This window comes from Phyllobates terribilis, unplaced genomic scaffold (genome assembly GCF_046119375.1).
Source record: "Phyllobates terribilis strain yellow unplaced genomic scaffold, ASM4611937v1 Scaffold_2__4_contigs__length_985480577, whole genome shotgun sequence".
Taxonomy (NCBI): Eukaryota; Metazoa; Chordata; class Amphibia; order Anura; family Dendrobatidae; genus Phyllobates; species Phyllobates terribilis.
Genome location: NW_027362762.1, coordinates 3161988 through 3181214, shown reverse-complemented (window position 1 = coordinate 3181214; position 19227 = coordinate 3161988). Strand labels below are relative to the sequence as shown.

Genomic DNA, 19227 nt, shown 5'->3' with positions numbered 1-19227 from the left:
CTTTATTCATTGGACAACGCAGCACACACTTACAGTGCTTGTCACAGCCCCACTTGTCATGTAAGGATTTCGTAGTAATAATTGACTGAATTCATCTTGCCCTCTACACACTGCAGATCTCAGTGCCAGAAGAAGCAAAGCAAGTCCACAACATCAGGGTGCCAATGCCATGCGTCATTTTAGGCATCACCGAGACCCAACTATGCATCAGTGTAGCTTCCACTGAGCCACGTCCAAGCTTCTCAGTAAAAGTCACCAATCCCCCACCATGCTTCACTGTAGACATCAATAAGCCCCTGCCATGCTTCACTTTTGGTACCACTGAGCCACCTCCATGCTTTCAATGTAGACATCACCAAGACCCTGTAATGCTATACTGTAGGTATCATTGAGCCACCGCCATGCGTCACTGTAGTCATCACCGTGCCCCGCCATCCTTAACTGTAGACACTGTCAAACCCCTGTCATGCTTCAGTTTTGGCAAACTGAGCCACCTCCATGTTTCAATGTAGACATCATCAAGCCACCACCATGCTTTACTGTAGGCAGGGTGTTCTTTTCATATGCTTCATTCTTCATAGTAACATAGTAACATAGTTTGTAAAGCCGAATAAAGACTTGCGTCCATCAAGTTCGACCTGTTAGTTCTGTAATTGCTAAAGTTGATCCAGAGGAGGGCAAAAACCCCAAATGATTTGGCCAATCTTCACCTGAGGAAAAATTCCCTCCCGACTCTGAAACCAGCAGTCAGAATAAATCCCTGTATCAACCTACTATTTTATTTTATTTTTAAGTATATGCTGAAATCTGCCTGGTATCTAGAAATGCATCCAGTCCCCGCTTGAACTGGTGTAGTGAATCCAACATTACCGTCTCCTCACTCAGTGAATTCCATATTCTCACTGCTCTTACCGTAAAGAACCCCTTCCTGTGCTTGTGCTGAAACCTTATCTCTTCCACTCTTAGTGAGTGCCCTCTTGTTACCGTAATATCCCTCCTTTTGAACAAATCCCGGGCAAGATCTCTATACTGTCCCCTAACATATTTGTACACATTTATTATGTCCCCCCTCAACCTTCTCTTTTCCAGGCTGAATAGTCCTAGTTTTGCCAACCTCTCTGGGTATTGCAGTCCCTCCATTCCCTTTATTAATTTTGTTGCCCTCCTTTGTACCTTTTCAAGCTCATTTATATCCTTTCTATATATTGGGGCCCATAACTGAGCACAGTATTCCAAGTGTGGTCTGACCAGTGCTTTGTACAGTGGAAGAACAATGTTCTCATCCTTTGCAGCTATACCTCTTCTGATACATCCCATTACCCTGTTTGCCCTTACAGCAGCGGCCTGACTTTGGGCACTCCAATTTAGTTTGCTATCAATCAAGATGCCCAAGTCCTTCTCCATCTCTGAATTCCCCAATGATTTCCCATTCAGTGAGTACTGGTGACTTCCATTTTTTCTTCCCATATGTATGACCTTACATTTCTCCTCGCTAAACCTCATTTGCCATTTAATGCTCCACCTACCCAGCTTATCCAAATCCCTCTGTAGGTCTGCACTGTCCTCTTTTGTATTAATTGTTTTACATAACTTTGTGTCATCTGCAAATATTGATATTTTACTATTTATCCCGTTGACTATGTCGTTAATAAAGATATTAAATAACATTGGGCCTAGTACAGACCCCTGTGGTACCCCACTAGTGACGCTTACCCAATCTGAGTATATTCCATTTATAACCACCCTCTGCCTTCTATCCCTTAGCCAGTTAGCTACCCACTTGCAGACATTTTCCCCCAGCCCCATCATTCTCATTTTGTATACCAACCTATTATGTGGCACGCTATCGAACGCTTTTGAGAAGTCGAGATACACGACATCCACTGGTTCCCCCTGATCTACTCGAGAGCTAACCTCCTCGTAGAAGTCAATCAGGTTAGTTTGGCAGGAGCGATTCCTCATGAATCCATGTTGGTTCGGGATTAAAAGATTATTAGCATCAAGATGCTCCGTAATTGCCTCTTTAATGAAGCTTTCAAAAATTTTGCCCACAACGGACGTCAGACTCACCGGCCGATAGTTTCCGGCGTCACTTTTCGCTCCCTTTTTGAATATTGGCACTACATTCGCCTGTCGCCAATCAAGTGGTACAGACCCAGTCTCAACAGAGTCCTTAAATAAAAGATATAAGGGTCTGTCTATCACATTACTTAGTTCCCTTAGTACCCGTGGGTGTATGCCATCAGGTCCTGGTGATTTGTTTATTTTAATGTTACTGAGGCGTTTCTGTACCCCAGCTTGGGTTAGATTTGTCATACTTAGTGGAGGATTAAGTTTGTCACTTCTCATTTCTCCTGTTAGTTCGATTTCCTTTGTGAAAGTTGTCGAAAAAAAATTATTTAATAGATTAGCTTTATCCTCATCTTTCTCTATGATTTTGCCTTCCTCACTTTTTATCGGTCCAATATTATCCGGTTTAATCCTTTTACTATTTATATACGTAAAGAACAGTTTGGGATTTGATCTACTTTCCCTAGCAATACGTCTCTCTGTTTCCTCCTTCGCTATTTTTATTTGTTTTTTACAGGTTCTCGTTTTTTCCTTGTAACACATTAGTGCCTCCTTACTGTTTTCCTGTTTTAATCTCTTGAATGCCTCTTTTTTGCTATTTAACGCCCCTTTTACGTTCTTATTCAACCATATTGGTTTCCTCTTATTTCTGGCCCTTTTATTCCCATACGGTATATACCTCTCGCACTGAGTATTCAGAATTCTTTTGAAGGTTTCCCATTTACTATTCGTATTCCTTTGATTAAGAACTTTGTCCCAGTCAATAAGTTGAAGGTTTTCTATCAGCTGATCAAACTTCGCCCTCCTAAAGTTTAATGTTTTTGTTGTTCCCTTATTGATAACCCTACTGAAGGGCATTTTGAAGTCGATAATATTATGGTCGCTATTACCTAGGTGCCCCCCTATCTGTACCTCAGTTATTCTATCAGGCCTATTAGTCAATATTAAGTCCAACACGGCCTTCCCTCTCGTTGGTTCCTGCACTAGTTGGGAGAGATAATTATCCTTGATATTTGTCAAGAACCTTTTTCCTTTCTGAGATCTACAGGTTTCTGTTTCCCAGTCAATATCCGGGTAGTTGAAGTCCCCCATTACAATCACTTCATTATGTTTTGCTACTTTGTCTATTTGTCCTAATAGCAGATTCTCATTCTCCTCTGTTATATTTGGTGGCTTATAGCAGACCCCCAGTAATATTTTATTATTATTTTTTGCCCCCTCTATCTCTACCCACATGGACTCGACCCCCTCTTCTCCCTCTCCTATATCTTCCCTTAGTCTGGGCTTTAGACGTGACTTTACATATAAGCAGACTCCTCCGCCCTTCCCCTGTTTCCGGTCCCTTCTAAATAAACTATAATCTAATAAATTTACCGCCCAGTCGTAGCTATCGTCTAGCCAAGTCTCTGTTATACCTACGATGTCATACCTCTCCTCCGATATAAGCGCCCGCAGCTCATCCGCCTTATTGGTCTTCCTCCTAACATATTACTCATCCATAAACTGTATAGAAAAAGTTCCAGTTTTGTTTCATCGCTTCACTGAACAAAATCCGAAAACTTGTCTGGCATATTTATATGGCTTTGAACACATTTTCTTGTGCTTCTGGGTCAGAGGTGTCAACTTGGAGTTTAGGAATGGAGACCTTCAGCGTTCAGATTACTGTGCAATCTGAAACCTCAGAACCACAGTCTTCTGCAGTCATCAGAGTGTTTTTGATCACCTGCCTTCTCAGGAATTTGTGCAAGGCAATGATGTCTTCCTTTAACTTTTTGGATGACTCTCTTGACAATGCAAGCATATTAATGAACTAACTAAGGTGTTTTAAGAGATTATCCACTACTTTAATATTGAAGACCTATTCTATGGATAGGTCATCAACGTCTGATCGGTGGGGGTGTAACACTTAGCTGATCAGCTGTTGTAGAAATGTTGTAGAAATGTTCAGATATGGAGATGCTCCGTCTGCTTATAGTGGCCGCGGCTATATGATAGCCTCAATCCCCTGATCACGTCAGTATATCTGGTGAAACATGTTGGGAAGGCTTTAGGGTGCTTTTAAATGTGTCAGTCGGAAATGCATGAAAACTATATAGGATAAGTGTAGGTTGCGGCCGCACCTCAAGTATATCCTGATACTCTTATATGAGTGATGCTATTGTGACAGACTATGAAACAGTGATAGGTAGGAGACCAATATAAGGAGAGATATAATAGCCATCTGTCTCTTTGCGCTGCATGCTGGTTTTAATATGTTCCTCTAATAATTTAATAGTAATTAATAAAAGTTACATTTTATGAGTCCTTAGTTTAGGGTTTATTTGCCTATGGCAATTTGTAATTGCTGTGAAAAATGCAACCCTAGCCTAGGGGCTGACCCAAGTAACACCTCATAAAAGCTAAGGTCTGTCTTTCATTGGAAATATACCTGATTGAGAAGAGTGCAAGGGGCAAGCATTCTGTCCATAGTCTGCCCGTTTTAGCCATGGCTTTCTGGATTTTCAGTTTCAGGGTCCCATTTAATCATTCTACTCTACAGACATTTTTTTTCCTGCATTACTTCTCCTGTAAAGTGGGAGCCTCTGTCATTCTCTATGGTCTCGGGTACCCCGTATCTGCAGACAACTTCTGAGATTAGTCTCTTCGCTGTAGCTTTGGCGGTGGCTTTACACAAGGGGTACAGTTTTGTCCATCCCGAGACGAGGTCAACACACACAAGTACATACTCGTAGGTTGCAACTTGTGAAGTTGAATGTAGTCCTTCTGAAGGTGCTGGAATGGTACAAGTGCCTTGTGTGTGTCTCATAGGTGCCTTGGTAGTGCATCCCATGCTTTTGAGTGCACAGGTCAGACAGGCTTGAACGTGTTTTCTGTAGTGACACTGAACCCAGGATCTTTGGTGGAAGTTGAAGAAAATGGTCCATGACAAGGCTCCAACCTGCAAAGCTGATCTGGCAACAGCAATCAGTGAAAGTTGGAGCCAGATTGATGAAGAGTACTGTTTGTCACTCATTAAGTCCATGCCTCAGTGACTGCAAGCTGTTATTAAAGCCAGAGGTGGTGCAACAAAATACTAGTGATGTATTGGAGTGTTCTTTTGTGTGTTTGTTTTTCATGATTACGTAATTTTTTCCCTCTGCTTGGCCTGAAAAAAAATGACCCTTACTAAGTACCACATTTGTTATCTTGATTTCTTTTAGTGTTTCTTAAAGCCATAAAGTTGCCATTTGAAATGACTTTAGTTTTGTGCCATGTCTGTGATCTGCTTTTTTTCAACAACATTAAACAACTGAATGAACATTCTCCGAGCCCGCTGATTCCATAATTTTTGCCAGGGGTTGTAAATGGTAGCAGCTTGGTCTTTAGCAAGTCTGCCGGCTTCTTGTAGGGCACGAAGTTCAGCTTCCCGGGCGAACATGTGTGGGGGCAGCGGTTCTACTTTTATGGTTTCATGGAGGGAAACAGCAGCATATTCAGTGGATCACTGGCCATCCACGCCAAACTGTGATCCATCTGCAAAGAGCTCATAGTCTGGGTTATCCAGTGGGACATCGGTACCATGACTGAAACCTCCGGTGGGGCATTACTTCTACATAGTTGAGCCACAACAGGAACATGACTATCAGGTCACCCAGGTTACCACTACCTTCCATCCCCCCTCCAGAGGCAAAAAGGTGGCTGGATTCAGAGTAGTGCAATGGTGAATGGTGATGTTATCAGGCATGGTGAGGTGAATTTGGAGATGTTAAGCAGTACTTGAGAAAGAATGGCTGTAACATCATGAGAGAAATAAACAGCGAGGGTGAAAGTTAGAACAGACTTAACCGAAGGAGATGCACACCATTTATGGCTTAGAGAGACTCTGACTCTCCCACTGGAGAAGGTGGAGGAGGGGGTTTATCATGCTTTTTTTCTGAGTCTAGGAGAGAAACTGCAATTTCTGTGTCCAGGCTTTCCATAATTATAACATGTGACATTTCTTCATTCTTGCCTTTCTGGTAGTACGTAAGAGGGGCGCTGGACCTGGTTTTTGCCTTGATATTCAGGGCCGGGGACATAGTCTGGTACTCCAGGCGGAACACTATTAGTGGCTCTTTAATCATGGGCTTTAAACCTTCAACAAAGGCATAGGACAGTAAACGGGTATGGACCTCAGACATGTTCTCGTATCCTAAGTCCTGCCATCTTTGTCAGAGTCGGGTATAATATTTTTCTATTGACTCTGTAGCATCCTGTTCAATATCTTGAAGAGTGGCTGACTGGGAAGTTAATCTGGCCTGGGGGAGTTTTCTCACATACTGCCTCCCCGAATCTAGTGAAGTATCACCTGTGGGTGGGGCTCCTATTGCCCTCACCACAAAGGAGTAAAAGGTATCCCCTGCCTCTGCTGAAACCAAATCCCCTAAATCCCGTCAACAACAGGAGAAAACCATTCTAATTTTCTTTACCTCTCTAACAAATGGCATGGGAAACATTTCAGGGTCTGGCATTCTCATCACAGCCAGCATTTCACTGGGATTCCAGGGAAGCCACACACCCTCCTGGGGCTCTAAAGTATCGGGTGTCCTAGACTGGGGTGTGAGGTCTGGTGGTAGCAGTCTGGATGAGCGCTACGGACGAGCAACAGGGGTTGAGGTGAAGTGCCCATCATGACTGAGTAATTGTCCTAGTGAGTCTTGGATGGCAGCAAAAGACTGACATATAACTCCTTCATCCGTTTGGGTTGTGTCAGGGGGTGAACTGGAGGGCATTGCAAGGCCTGAAGGGCATTAGTCTCATCCAGTGAATGCATGATATTCATTGGGGGCCCAGCTGAGATTCGTGAGGGCATAGCACTTGGGGCACTGGCCAGGTGGGCCACATTGGCTTGACCGGGCTCTGAGGGCTTACAGTATGCGATGCTGGAAAAACAGGCATTCCTCACATGTATTAAAACTGTCAAACAGTCGCAAATCATGTCCACAGAGCGAAGAAAACTTAACCCCCGAGCACGCTGAAGATAATAGGTACTCGCCCAAGCATGCTCGTAAATTTCGAGCAACGAGCATGCTCGATCATCACTAGCAGATACATGTTCTGCAAAAAGTAATTACAGTGCAGTTATACCCAGTGACTCACATGTGACGTTCATTCTGATTGGAATCTGTTATTTTTTCCATCTTTTCCATCTGGCCCAGACCTACATGATGACTTCTCCCAGCGAAGACTGAAGGCTGCAGAGTTTTCAACACAGACACGTGACTCATATTTTTTTGTGCCATCCCTTCCTATTCACTATCTATACAAACTCCCATTCCTCCTTAAATCCTCGACTCTGTGTCTGTTGCCTCATTAATTGTCCCATCACTGCACCTTCTGTGTTTCACAGTGACCCCCAATACTTATAAGATATAATCATTATAATTACCCCAAAAAAGTGCTACACAGGCAGTTCCTCAGTACACAATAGTGCCAGATAGACTAAAATTAGTAGTGCCCCAGATGTCAATAGTGATCACAGTTTCCGCTAAACTACAATAGTGCCCTTTTTGTGCTTCCAAACAGTAATAATGTGTCTTGTGTGCCCTCTACACAGTATTAATGACCCCAGTATACCCTGTAGATAGTAATAATGCCCTCACTAGGCCCCCTAGAAAATAAGTCCCCATGTGTAAGACGTGGAAAGTAGTGTTGAGCGAGCATGCTCGACACTGCTCGGTACTCGCCCGAGCATCTCACTACTCGGGATGTTCAGCGAGCACCAAGAATTTTCGGGTTACTCGGGCGGGAGCTCGGGTCTCCGCCCTGCACGTTTGGTGCTCTTTACAATGCCAATGAACATGCAGGGATTGCCAGCCAGTCACTGTAATGCCGCAGACATGTTGGTTGTGGGCATTACAGTGATTGGCTGGCCGCACAGCGTCACCTCGAGGATTTAAAACCGGGCGCCGCCATCTTGGACACAGTCGCTCCGGATTAGACAGTGTAGGGAGAGTGCTGCTGAGCTAGGAAGAAATATATGCTCTGAAATAGGTAGTGTAGGGTCTCTAAAGCCTGCAAAATCACAAACAGTCCTTCTGAGGACTAATATCCATCCCAGATATCAGGCAGGCAGGCTGTATAGGAGATGCAGTGGTTATACCAACAAACACTGCGTTACAGTCCTGTGCGCTGCTGCTGCTCAAATTGCTAGACTTAGCCCCAGGTCTCAGGGGCCAGGAAAAATCCTTTTTTTTCCATCTTAATCCTCTTTTTTTTTTTTTTCCTCAGTCAGACTGTACAAATACCCATCTTATTAACCTTTTGGTAATTTTTCCCCCCCCAAAAAAAAATTGAGCATGTCTCGCTGACTGTTCAGACACAAATATATCTGTTTAAAAGAGTCTGGTGTAGGCCAGATAACTAGAACTGTGGTTTTCCTCTTCCACGGTTCAAATCTGGGTATAATCCACCTTTTTGTATAAAAAGAACAGTTTCAGTGTCTCGCTGACTGTTCAGACACAAATATATCTGTTTAAAAGATTCTGGTGTAGGCCAGATAACTAGAACTGTGGTTTTCCTCTTCCACGGTTCAAATCTCCTTTATATTACCCTTTTGCCATTGATAGTGCGAGTGTAAGCTATTTTACTTCATTTACAATGGGCAAGGCGCGTGGCAAGGGACGTGGAACTGGACGTTCTGGTGTTGGTGCGTGCAGAGGACGGGGCCGTGGCCAAGGTGAAAATGTGCCACAACCAACAGCCACATCTTGTAGCTCCCAGTTCTTGACCAAATTACTAGGGAAGCACACAACAACACCACTATTGCGAACTGATCAGTGTGAACAGGTTATTAATTGGATAGCAGATAATACTTCCAGTCACCTGGGAACCACTACCTCTGGTCTGTCTTCCACACGGTCAAGTCTTAGTAGCCGTGAGTCTCGACCGCATACTCCTCCTCACCCTGATGCTCTTTCCTCCCACCATGCCGAGTGTCATCAGACAGCAACTGATCCCACAGATGGACACTCTGAAGAGCTGTTCACTGGTCCATTTCCATATTTGGGCCCCTCGCCTGCTCCGCTTGAAGTGGTGGAAGAGGAGATCCCATGTAGCGATGGCCAAATATTTGAACAGCCACGGCCACAGGATGGCGACGCTGGCAATTTGCCACAAGAGGTGGACAATGACGAGACACAATTGCCACGAAGTGAGGAGGAGGACCGTGGTGCGGAAGTTTGAAGAGGAGGAGGTGGTGGATGATCTAGTAACTGACCCAACGTGGCAGGAGGACACGCAGAGCGAGGCCGGCAGCACACAGGGGGAAGGAGGCAGAGTACCCCAACAGGCAGGAAGAAGCAGTGTGGTGGCCGCAGACAGAAGGCGGGCAACCGTTCCCCGTAAAACCAACACGAGGGACGTTGCCAGTACAACCGGTAGGTTTTCCAGAGTATGTAATTTTTTTAAAGACTCTGCTGATAACCCCAAAAAGGCCATTTGTACCACCTGCCATGTCAGCAACAGAAGGGGTGACAAAACTACCAGCCTGACCACCACCAGCATGATCAGGCACATGTCAGCAAAGCACCCGACTTTTTGGGGCGAACCCCAGGGTCCACGACCACTGTCAGCGGGTGTCACCACTGCTTCTTCCGCTGTTGTGCGTGTAAGAGAACCCCCTGTTGTGCGTGCAAGGTAAACCCTGTCCATACTGCATGTAAAGATGCCCCCTCCTCTCAGTCTTCACTTGTTAGGGCAGTTTCTCAAGAAACAGCATCAACGTCCACGTCACACCGCAGCGTTCAATTGTCCATATCCCAGACCTTTGAACGAAGGCGCAAATTCGCAGCCAACGCCCCACAGGCCACAGTCCTAAATTCGCACATTTCACGACTGCTTGCGTTGGAAATGCTGCCTTTTAGGCTGGTGGAGACGGAATCCTTCCGTAACCTTATGGCGGTGGCCGTCCCTCGGTACTCGGTCCCAAGCCGACACTATTTTGCCCGATGTGCCATCCCCGCACTACACAAGCACGTGTTCCAAAACATCTACCGTGCCCTCAACAACGCAGTTACTGGGAGAGTCCACCTGACAACAGACACGTGGACAAGTGCTTGTGGCCAGGGACGGCACATCTCCCTGACGGCACACTTGGTAAACATAGTGGAATCCGGGACCCAGTCGGACCTTGGGACGGAACACATCCTCCCCATACCGAGGATTGCGGGCCCTATGTCAGTCAGAGTTGCCCCCACAGTGTACAGCTCCTGTGCATCATCCTCCTCCTCCTCCTCATGTTCAGCCTTCATCTAAGATATCACCACATCAGTTACAAGCTGGAAGCACTGCAGTACTGCCTCAGCCAAGCGGCAACAGGCTGTGCTAAAACTCATAAGCTTAGGTGATAAACCTCACACTGCTTGTGAGTTGTGGACAGCTGTGAAAGAGCAGGCAGATCTGTGGCTGAGACCGCTGAACCTACATCCAGGCATGGTCGTGTGTGACAATGGCAGTAACCTGGTGGCGGCTCTGAGACGAGGCGAGATCACACGCGTACCATGCCTGGCTCATGTGCTTAACCTCATGGTTCAGCGGTTTCTTAAATCGTACCGCGAGTTGCCAGATCTGCTCGTGAAAGTACGCCGCCTGTCAGCTCATTTTCAGACGTCGGCTACAGCTTCCGCCGTCCTTGCTGTGTTGCAGCAGCGTTTGCAGCTTCCGGCACACTGACTGGTGTGCGATGTCCCCACATGTTGGAACTCTACCCTCCACATGTTGCAAAGGATTTGTGAGCAGAAGAGAGGAGTTGTGGAGTACCAGCTGCAACAAGGCCGTCGATATTCAGGTCAGACTCCACACATAAGACCTCAGGAGTGGACCTGGATGTCTGACATATGTACCATGCTTGAAGAAAAAGAGAACCACCGAATGATAGGTCCAATAAGGCAAAGGATTAAATAAATCACTTTTATTATTGTAAAGGTAACAAGTGGCACTACATGCAAAAGGAAAGCCGCATTGCAGTGTCCAAACACAAACAAAAATCACAGAGTAGAAATTACATGATGAGCTGCATTGTAAAATACATGATAGTAATGCAACAGGTACAAATATCAAACTGTATTGCTGAGAATCTAATTCACGTATGGTGAGGGTCCCCTGAGAGTCCAGGATAGAAAGCAGGTGTATGGCCAACCAGTATATGTGAAGGTACTATGTGCACCATAATTATGGCCATATCTATGCCAGATACATCTGGACAACCAATGCTAAATATAAAGGTGGCAGCATACAGTCAGTCAGAGGATAAGTAGCATACCTGTGTCTACAGCAGCTTATGTGAGTGGCACCACGCGGCAAACCATGTACCATGTACCATGCTGACAAACTTTGAGGAGTCCACCAAGATGGTGAGTGGCGATTACGACATCATTAGCGTCAGCATCCCACTTGTCTGTCTTTTGCAACGCTCTCTGAAGAGAATTAAAGAGGAGTCATTGCAGCCAGAGTATGATGAGATGGATCAAGAAGCCGTAGCGGGCGATTACACACAGCCCAGCCTCATCTCATCCCAACGTGCATTGGGGGACAATGAGGGAGAGGAGGAGGAGGAAGAACAGGAGCTGGTATCATGCGCTGTAGACGGTAGTACCTGTACAACTGTCATACCGTCGGTTCAGCGTGGGTGGCCTGAGGACAGGAGAGAGGAGGAGGAGAGCATGGTCAGTCGTCATCTTGGTGAGGACACGGAAGTCTTGCCCGTTACCAGTCTGGCACGCATGGCTGACTTTATGCTACTCTGCCTTAACCGTGACCCTCGCGTTGTCAAAATGTTGGGTGACAGTCATTACTGGTTGGTGACACTTTTAGACCCCCGCTACAAGGAGAACTTTCACTCTCTTATTCCTGAGGAGGAGAGGTCTACAAAAATGGGGCAGTACCAGAAGGCCTTTGCTGCAGAACTGTTAAAAAAATTCCCATCTGAACACGCTTGCCCAACCAAGGCGTACAGGAGAGAGAGACGCAACTCCAATCCAGCAGAGGAAGGGGATCACTGTCAATGTTCTGGGGCAGTTTTCTGAGACCCGCCCAGCTTACAGGCCCTGAGGCGCTGGGTACACTCACAAGGAGTGGAAAGTTTCAAAAGAGGGTGAGGGAGTACCTTGCCGACCATACCAGCATCCTCCGTGATTCCTCTGTGCCTTTTAATTATTGGGTATCCAAGCTGAACACTTGGAATGAACTCGCTCTGTACGCTTTGGAGGTCCTGGCCTGCCCTGCCACTAGCGTGTTATCGGAGCGTGTTTTTAGTGCCGCTGGAGGAATTATAACTGATAAGCGCACTCGCCTGTCAACTGACAATGCAGACAAGCTGACCTTTATCAAAATGAACAAGGGCTGGATTGGGCCAGACTTCTCATCACCACCAAATGACAGCAGAGTACCATAAAGTCAAATCCACTGTGTTATTTCGGGAGGTGTATTCCCATGCACCGCTTCACACCCACACATTGGTATACTCTTCCTCATTTCAGCTGTTTTTTGCTCTTCTCCTTATCCTCAGCCTCCACCACCACTATACCACAAGGGTGACCGTGGTCCATGTTGCCAGCATTGCAAGTTCCTCCGTCCTCATTTTTGGCAGCTATTGCTTGGAAGGCATAGGCAAAGACTATGGGAGACCCACTCCCCAATAATGGGAATAATGTTTTTAATATGCTGTACTGCATGGCTCTTGTAAGGGGCATTGCAAGTTCCTCCATCCTAATTTTTGGCAGCTTTTGCTTGGAAGGCATAGGCAAAGACTATGGGAGACCCACTCCCCAATAATGGGAATAATGTTTTAATATGCTGTACTGCATGGCTCTTGTAAGGGTCATTGCAAGTTCCTCCATCCTAATTTTTGGCAGCTTTTGCTTGGAAGGCATAGGCAAAGACTATGGGAGACCCACTTCCCAATAATGGGCAGAAGGTTTTTAATATGCTGTAATCCACGTCTGTTTCAAGGGGCATTGCTGTTCCTCATAATTTTTGGAAAGCCTTCCATTCACTGCTTAGGCCAACAGTGTACAGGAGACCCAGTTGCTATAAATGGAAAAAACGGTTTAGTTAAGACCCTCTGACCTCCATGTCACTTCCAAGGGGCATTGGAGTGCCTCGAAATTTTTCGTAGGCATTGCACTCACTGTATGCCCTATAACTGTGTAGCCGAACCGCTCCTTTTGTTACAGAAACATATCCTACAAGACATGTGTGGTTGACTGGCCTGATATTGATGTAAATGGTCCCTGTTCCTCCTGCTCTTTCTCCTTTGCCACTACCTCATCCATCATGTATCACCTGAAGCTTTGTTTTAACGGGAGTCATAGAACTGGGATAGTAGCAGGAAAACATCCAGAAATCCTCGGAGGAGGTAAGATATGTGCCAAAACGCTGACCACCTCTGGCAGAGCCGCTACTACATACATGCGCTTGAATTCCAAGGAACAGAAAGCTAAGGAGATGGATGGCCTCATGATCTTGAATAATTTACTCGTTGTGTAGGAGGCCGACCACTGCTGCTGTCTACCTTCTGAACTTTGTGTTGAAGCCTGATTGACCCAGGACCCGCAGTCCTCTATGTCTGGAGGACATGTTGCATCCCAGTGTCCAACTGTGTCCTGGCTTCCACAATATTAACCCAGTGTGAAGGCATCAGTGAGATGGACCATTCCTGGCCACATTCACTTGTCCACGTGTTTGTGGTTAGGCTGTCCTTCCCACTAAATGCACTGGGGAGGGCACAGGTAATGTTTTGGTATGCGCGCTTGTGTATAAGGCGCACCGGAACAAGTAGGGGTGGCTGGGAACCGTTTATGGACACCCGGCCGCCCTCAGACGGCTGGGGGCCATGTGTGGGCACCCGGCCGCGGGGCGGCTGGGGACCGAGTATGGACACCCGGCCGCCCCCTGGCGGCTGGGGACCAAGCGTGGACACCCGGCCGCCGGGCAGCTGGGGACTGAGTATGGATACCAGGCCACCGACGCAGCCATGATGTGGTGGCCAGATTCCGCCTCTACATGCCTAAAAGGCCCAATTTCAAGTGCAAGCAAGCAGTATGGTATTGCAGCCTGGGGGTGGGTGGGTGGCAGACTGCAAACTTGCGCTTGCATTCCAAGAAAACAAAGCAGATGCTAACTTCTATCATCATCATCATGCTCCTCACCTTGGCACTCTCAACTCCCCTGATGGAGAAGCCAGGGCCCACCGGAGGAGTCTGGTTGTCTGGTGGGCTTGTCCAATGCTGCCCTAAAGCAGGGCAGGCTAAGAAAAGTGTGGGGAAGGTTACCGGGACAAATAGTGGCGGTTGGGGACTGATTATGGAGACCTCGCTGCCGAAGCAGCCATGAGGTAGTGGCCAGCTTCGGCCTCCTCCAAACTAAAAGGCCCCATTTCAAGTGCAAGCAAGCAGTATGGTATTGCAGCCTAGGGGTGGGTGGGTGGCAGGCTGCATACTTGCGCTTGCATTGCAAGGAATGGGGGAGGTACAATTGAACACTGCCCTGGGACAAGGACTTGCACGGGGATAGTTGCAAGTCTGCCTCTTCTGATGCGGCAAGGATCACTTCTGATGGGCACACTTTTAGGCAGTGACCAGGGTGTCAGAGATGCTTCCAGGGGTCTTCCCCATGCTGTTTCCATGTCTTTTCAGCACTGTATGCATGTGTCACACAGCACATGGGCAGATAAGGTTGTAAAATGTTAAAATGACATTTCCCGGTGAATGCATTTGTCACGATTGAAAGCAATACAAAAGTGCAAAAACGCATAAAAAATGCTACTTGTGAACATAGCCCAAGGTGTGGAGGAGTATTTTTGTTTTTGGTTATTTATTTTACCTTATACACAAGTCTTTACCCTGGAAAGGATGTTCCTTAACATATTTCACAGGAAAACAGTTTCAGTTTAGTTTTTGAACGTTTTATTGTGAGCCCGTAAAAGTGGCTTAATACCTCTGACCACGTTGTTGACAGCAGTGACCTGGGAGTCAGAAATGCTTCCAGGGGCGATCCCCATGCTGTCCCCATGTCATTTGAGCACTGTCACTATCGTTTTGGGCACTTTTTACGCTTTCTACAGACTGCCGGGGGTGCCGCTGCAAAAATGCTCGGGTCTCCCATAGACTAACACTGAGTGCCCACTCAGTGATAATGCCCCGAGAGCCCCCTTAAAAAGTAATAATGACTCCTGAGAGCCACATTTAAAAGGAATAATGCTCCATGAGTGAGTCTTGCCAGTTTTAAAACTTATAATGTCACCTTTGTGCTCCCCCTTTAAAAATTAAAATTATTTTAAACCTGATCCTTGAAACCACAACAAACAAGTTTTCTTCACTCACAGGAGTCAGTGCCAGCAGGACCATGCAGTGACGTCCTTGTGCCGCCTGCTCTGGGACTCCAATTTCTTTTAGGACATAAGCCAACAACTGCCTGTAGCGCACAGGACAGAGGTAGGTGTGGTAGGGGGCTTTTGGCTGGGCTAGGAGCCGCATGTATATAATATTATATTTTTAACCCATTCTCAGCTGTAAAAAGAGTCTAGCAAAATAGCGACTCAATGTTACTGGATTCCAGCGAATTGCAAAAAAAAAAGTTGGATTGTGCCAAACCCAAAGTTTTAATTTGATTCACTTTGAATCGATTCACTCATTTCTAATAGTGACACATACAAGAAAGTACAAAACTATTACAAAAATAAACAGTAATAAAAGCAATAATAATAGTAATAAGTAAAAAAAATATATCTGTAGAAAAAAAAAAACAATTTTATTAATTTTTTTACATTTCGATGTCATTTTTCTTTACATTTCATGTTTTAGAATATATTTTCTGCAGATTCTGAATGATTTTGCTCCTCAGAGCTTCAATCCTAATGCCGTATATAAGGGGGTTGACTATTAGACAGAACATTAAGCCACTTGCAGCAAAAACTATTTGGGCAACATTAGAAAAAGTGCCAAAATTAAACCTGTACCTGAAAACCACAAATACACAGGCTGACATAGACAGGGAGAAGGCCATCATGTGTGTGGCCAGAGTGTGCATGGCTTTCTTCCTGGCCTCTAAAGGGATTCGAAGACATATGATAAGGGTTCCTATGTAGCAGTAGACGATGAATACTAGGCAGCTAATAAACAAGGAGAAGGTCAAGATACTTCCTAAGATGTTCAGAGCAGATGTGTCCCCACAAGCCAGGTGAACCAGGGACATGGTCTCGCAGAAGGCGTTGTCGATGTTTCTACCACAGAAAATGAGTCTTTCGGTTAATAATATCATCAAGATCATAACTATTGAGAGCAAACTCCACGAGGTGGCTACGATTTTGAAAGCTTTACCGTTGGTCATCATTGTATTGTATCTCAAAGGATGATGGACGGCCAAGAATCTATCATAGGCCATGAAAGAAAAAGAGAGAAGGTCAAGGCATGCAAAGTTCTGGATACAGAAAGCCTGGGCCAAGCATTCCGAAAGAGAGATGACCGAGTGTCCCGAAAGCAAGTCAACGGTCAACTTGGGCAAGAAGGAACAGCTGCCGAACATCACGTTAACCATCATGTTACACATCAGGATGTACATGGGCTCATGCAGCGATGGTTCTGTCCAACTGGCGTACACGATCATAGAACACGTGAACATGATGAAGCCATAAAACACAAGGGCAACGGCAGAGTAGAAATATTTCAGGTTTTCCATCTCAACCACCCCAAGAAGAACAAAGCTGGGGCTGATATGAGATACGTTCTCCATCTGTCACCTGTTTGTTCCATGTCCACTCATTCCTGGATGCTTCTGATGACCGGTATTAAATAAAAAGGTGGAAGATATAGAAGAGATGAGGCTGTCATTTGTGGGATACGTAGTTTTACAGGACTGTAAAGGAACCTATGTGTCATTCCCGACTGTACATATATGTATGAATAGTATCCCTGACAAATACATAGTACCAGGGACTAATATGGATATGAATAAAAATCTCTGGCTTTTTATAGAGATTCGTGCCAGTTTCTTCTCTTTTCTCTTCTTTAAAAAAATCACTAATAAACACCGAGGGATATAATCATCCCAATAGTAAACTAACTAGGATGCTCATTAGTTGTGGCGCCACTGACTTATCCTGCTAATTAAGCAGATTCCCCTTTACCTTTGTGACATTGGATGTTAATTACTCACAAACAAGATTCATTGGCCGTATCAGTCACAGGGGCTCCTCCGACCCTAGGATCATTGCATAATGAAAACTTCTGCAACTTTATAGTAGTTTGAATTCCTCATCTTTTTAATATTTTTGCTTATTGTCAGTAAATGGGACAATTTTTGTGACATCCAATGTTCAAAATATGCACCTTAATACTTCTCAAAACTGGGGTTTTGGTAAATTACATTTAGTTTATACAATCATCTGTGTGATAAAAAAGGCTGAAATGGCAAAGGAAAGAACTTTAAGGGGAATGTCTTAGTGGAGTCACATTACTGATCCTCCTGTACTGTTACATCCGGTATTATACTCCAGAGCTGCACTCACTATTCTGCTGGTGGAGTCACTCTGTACATACATTACATTACTGATCCTGTACTGATCCTGAGTTACATCCTGTACTATACTCCAGAGCTGCACTCACTATTCTGCTGGTGGAGTCACTGTGTACATACATTACATTACTGATCCTGAGTTACATCCTGTATTATACTCCAGAGCTGCACTCACTATTCTGCTGGTGCACTCACTGTGTACATACATTACATTACTGATCCTGAGTTATATCCTGTATTATACTCCAGAGCTGCACTCACTATTCTGCTGGTGGAGTCACTGTGTACATACATTACATTACTGATTCTGAGTTACATCCTGTATTATACTCCAGAGCTGCACTCACTATTCTGCTGGTGCAGTCACTGTGTACATGTAAAGCAGGTGCCGTGATGCAACGCACAGAAACACAAGGCGAGAACAGTAAGAGTTGAATATAAACAGTTTATATATATATAACAGGTATGCTGAACAAGGGATTGCAACAAGGGTAATGAACAGTAATTTGAAGTATTAGCAAAATGCGAAGTCTCTCAAGGTAATGTGGTGCCATATATCATGGGAGACACCACATGAGTTCCTTAACTGTGCATATGGCTCTAGCGGGGGTCACCGGTTATTCCCGCTAGGCCGTGAGTCTTTTTCTGGATAAATTCAATTAGATCAAGTTGAGCTTCTTTAGCTCCAACCGTTCCCCTCCCAACCTGATTACCTAAACCCAATTGTCCCCGGCACCGTGGGTGAACAGTAGAAGTGAGGGCCCTGTTCACGTATGCAGCTCCTCTGCTTTCGTTGGCGTGACTTTCCTGGGACAGACGTCTCTCAACTCCTCTCTGCTTGGCCGTTGAAGGCAATCTCTCAAGCCTTGGGTAGGGGGGTCCAGACCTCGTCTGTCGGCGGGCGAGGTCGGGTTCCGCGAACTCACTCAGCACCGCAAGCAGGTTCCGAGTCTCCTCAGCAGGAACAGCACTCGGGTCACATTTGTGAGGGATCCGGAGCTCTTCTACCGGTGCCCGGCTGTGGCACCTCACAGGCCTCTGGCTTAGGCCTGTCACGCGGGGCTTCCCATCATGCAGGGAACACGTCTGCTCCTTTCTGCTGCTTGGCGCCAAAGACCCCTCAGGTTTGGCGCGCTGGCCTCTTTCTCCCGGAACTCCTTCCTGGAAGTCACCTGATCGGGTCCAGCGTCTAAATCTGCTCTCCCTTCAACTTCCATTGCATATCTTGGTTCCGCTTGACTGTGTCTGGCCAGCAGATGGCAGCCTCTCTCCATCTTTGAAACATCATGTAGGAGTTCCCTTACAAGCTCTCTTGCCTTTGCTACATTCCTCCCTCCTTTTTGCTCTCCAGTCCTCGGGCGAGTGGACTTTTCGCAGAATTGATGCCTCTTTCCAGGCAGTGCAAGTTCAGACAGGAGTTGGGCACATTCCTGCGTTTTCTGCTGGATTTGAGACCAGATAAACTCTTCTTGAGCATACCAGTTAGGAGGAATTCCGGCATTAGCCCCCTCAGTTCTGCGGGGCTCCTCTTGCGGAGGTGACTCCGGGAGATCCGATGAATCAACTGGGGATTGCAAGTCATTTCTCGACTCATTCTGGGTTCCACTCGGGGTTGGCCTCAACGGT

The 19227-nt window shown here is 45.9% G+C and overlaps 1 protein-coding gene across 1 annotated transcript; it reads right to left on the bottom strand.

The window, feature by feature from the left end:
- Window positions 1-15879: 15879 nt before the first annotated feature.
- LOC141242661 (olfactory receptor 10H4-like) lies at window positions 15880-16692 on the bottom strand. The gene has a single exon (XM_073668855.1). The coding sequence runs from the start codon at window positions 16690-16692 to the stop codon at window positions 15880-15882; it is 813 nt and encodes a 270-aa protein (XP_073524956.1).
- Between the last annotated feature and the right edge of the window lie 2535 nt (window positions 16693-19227).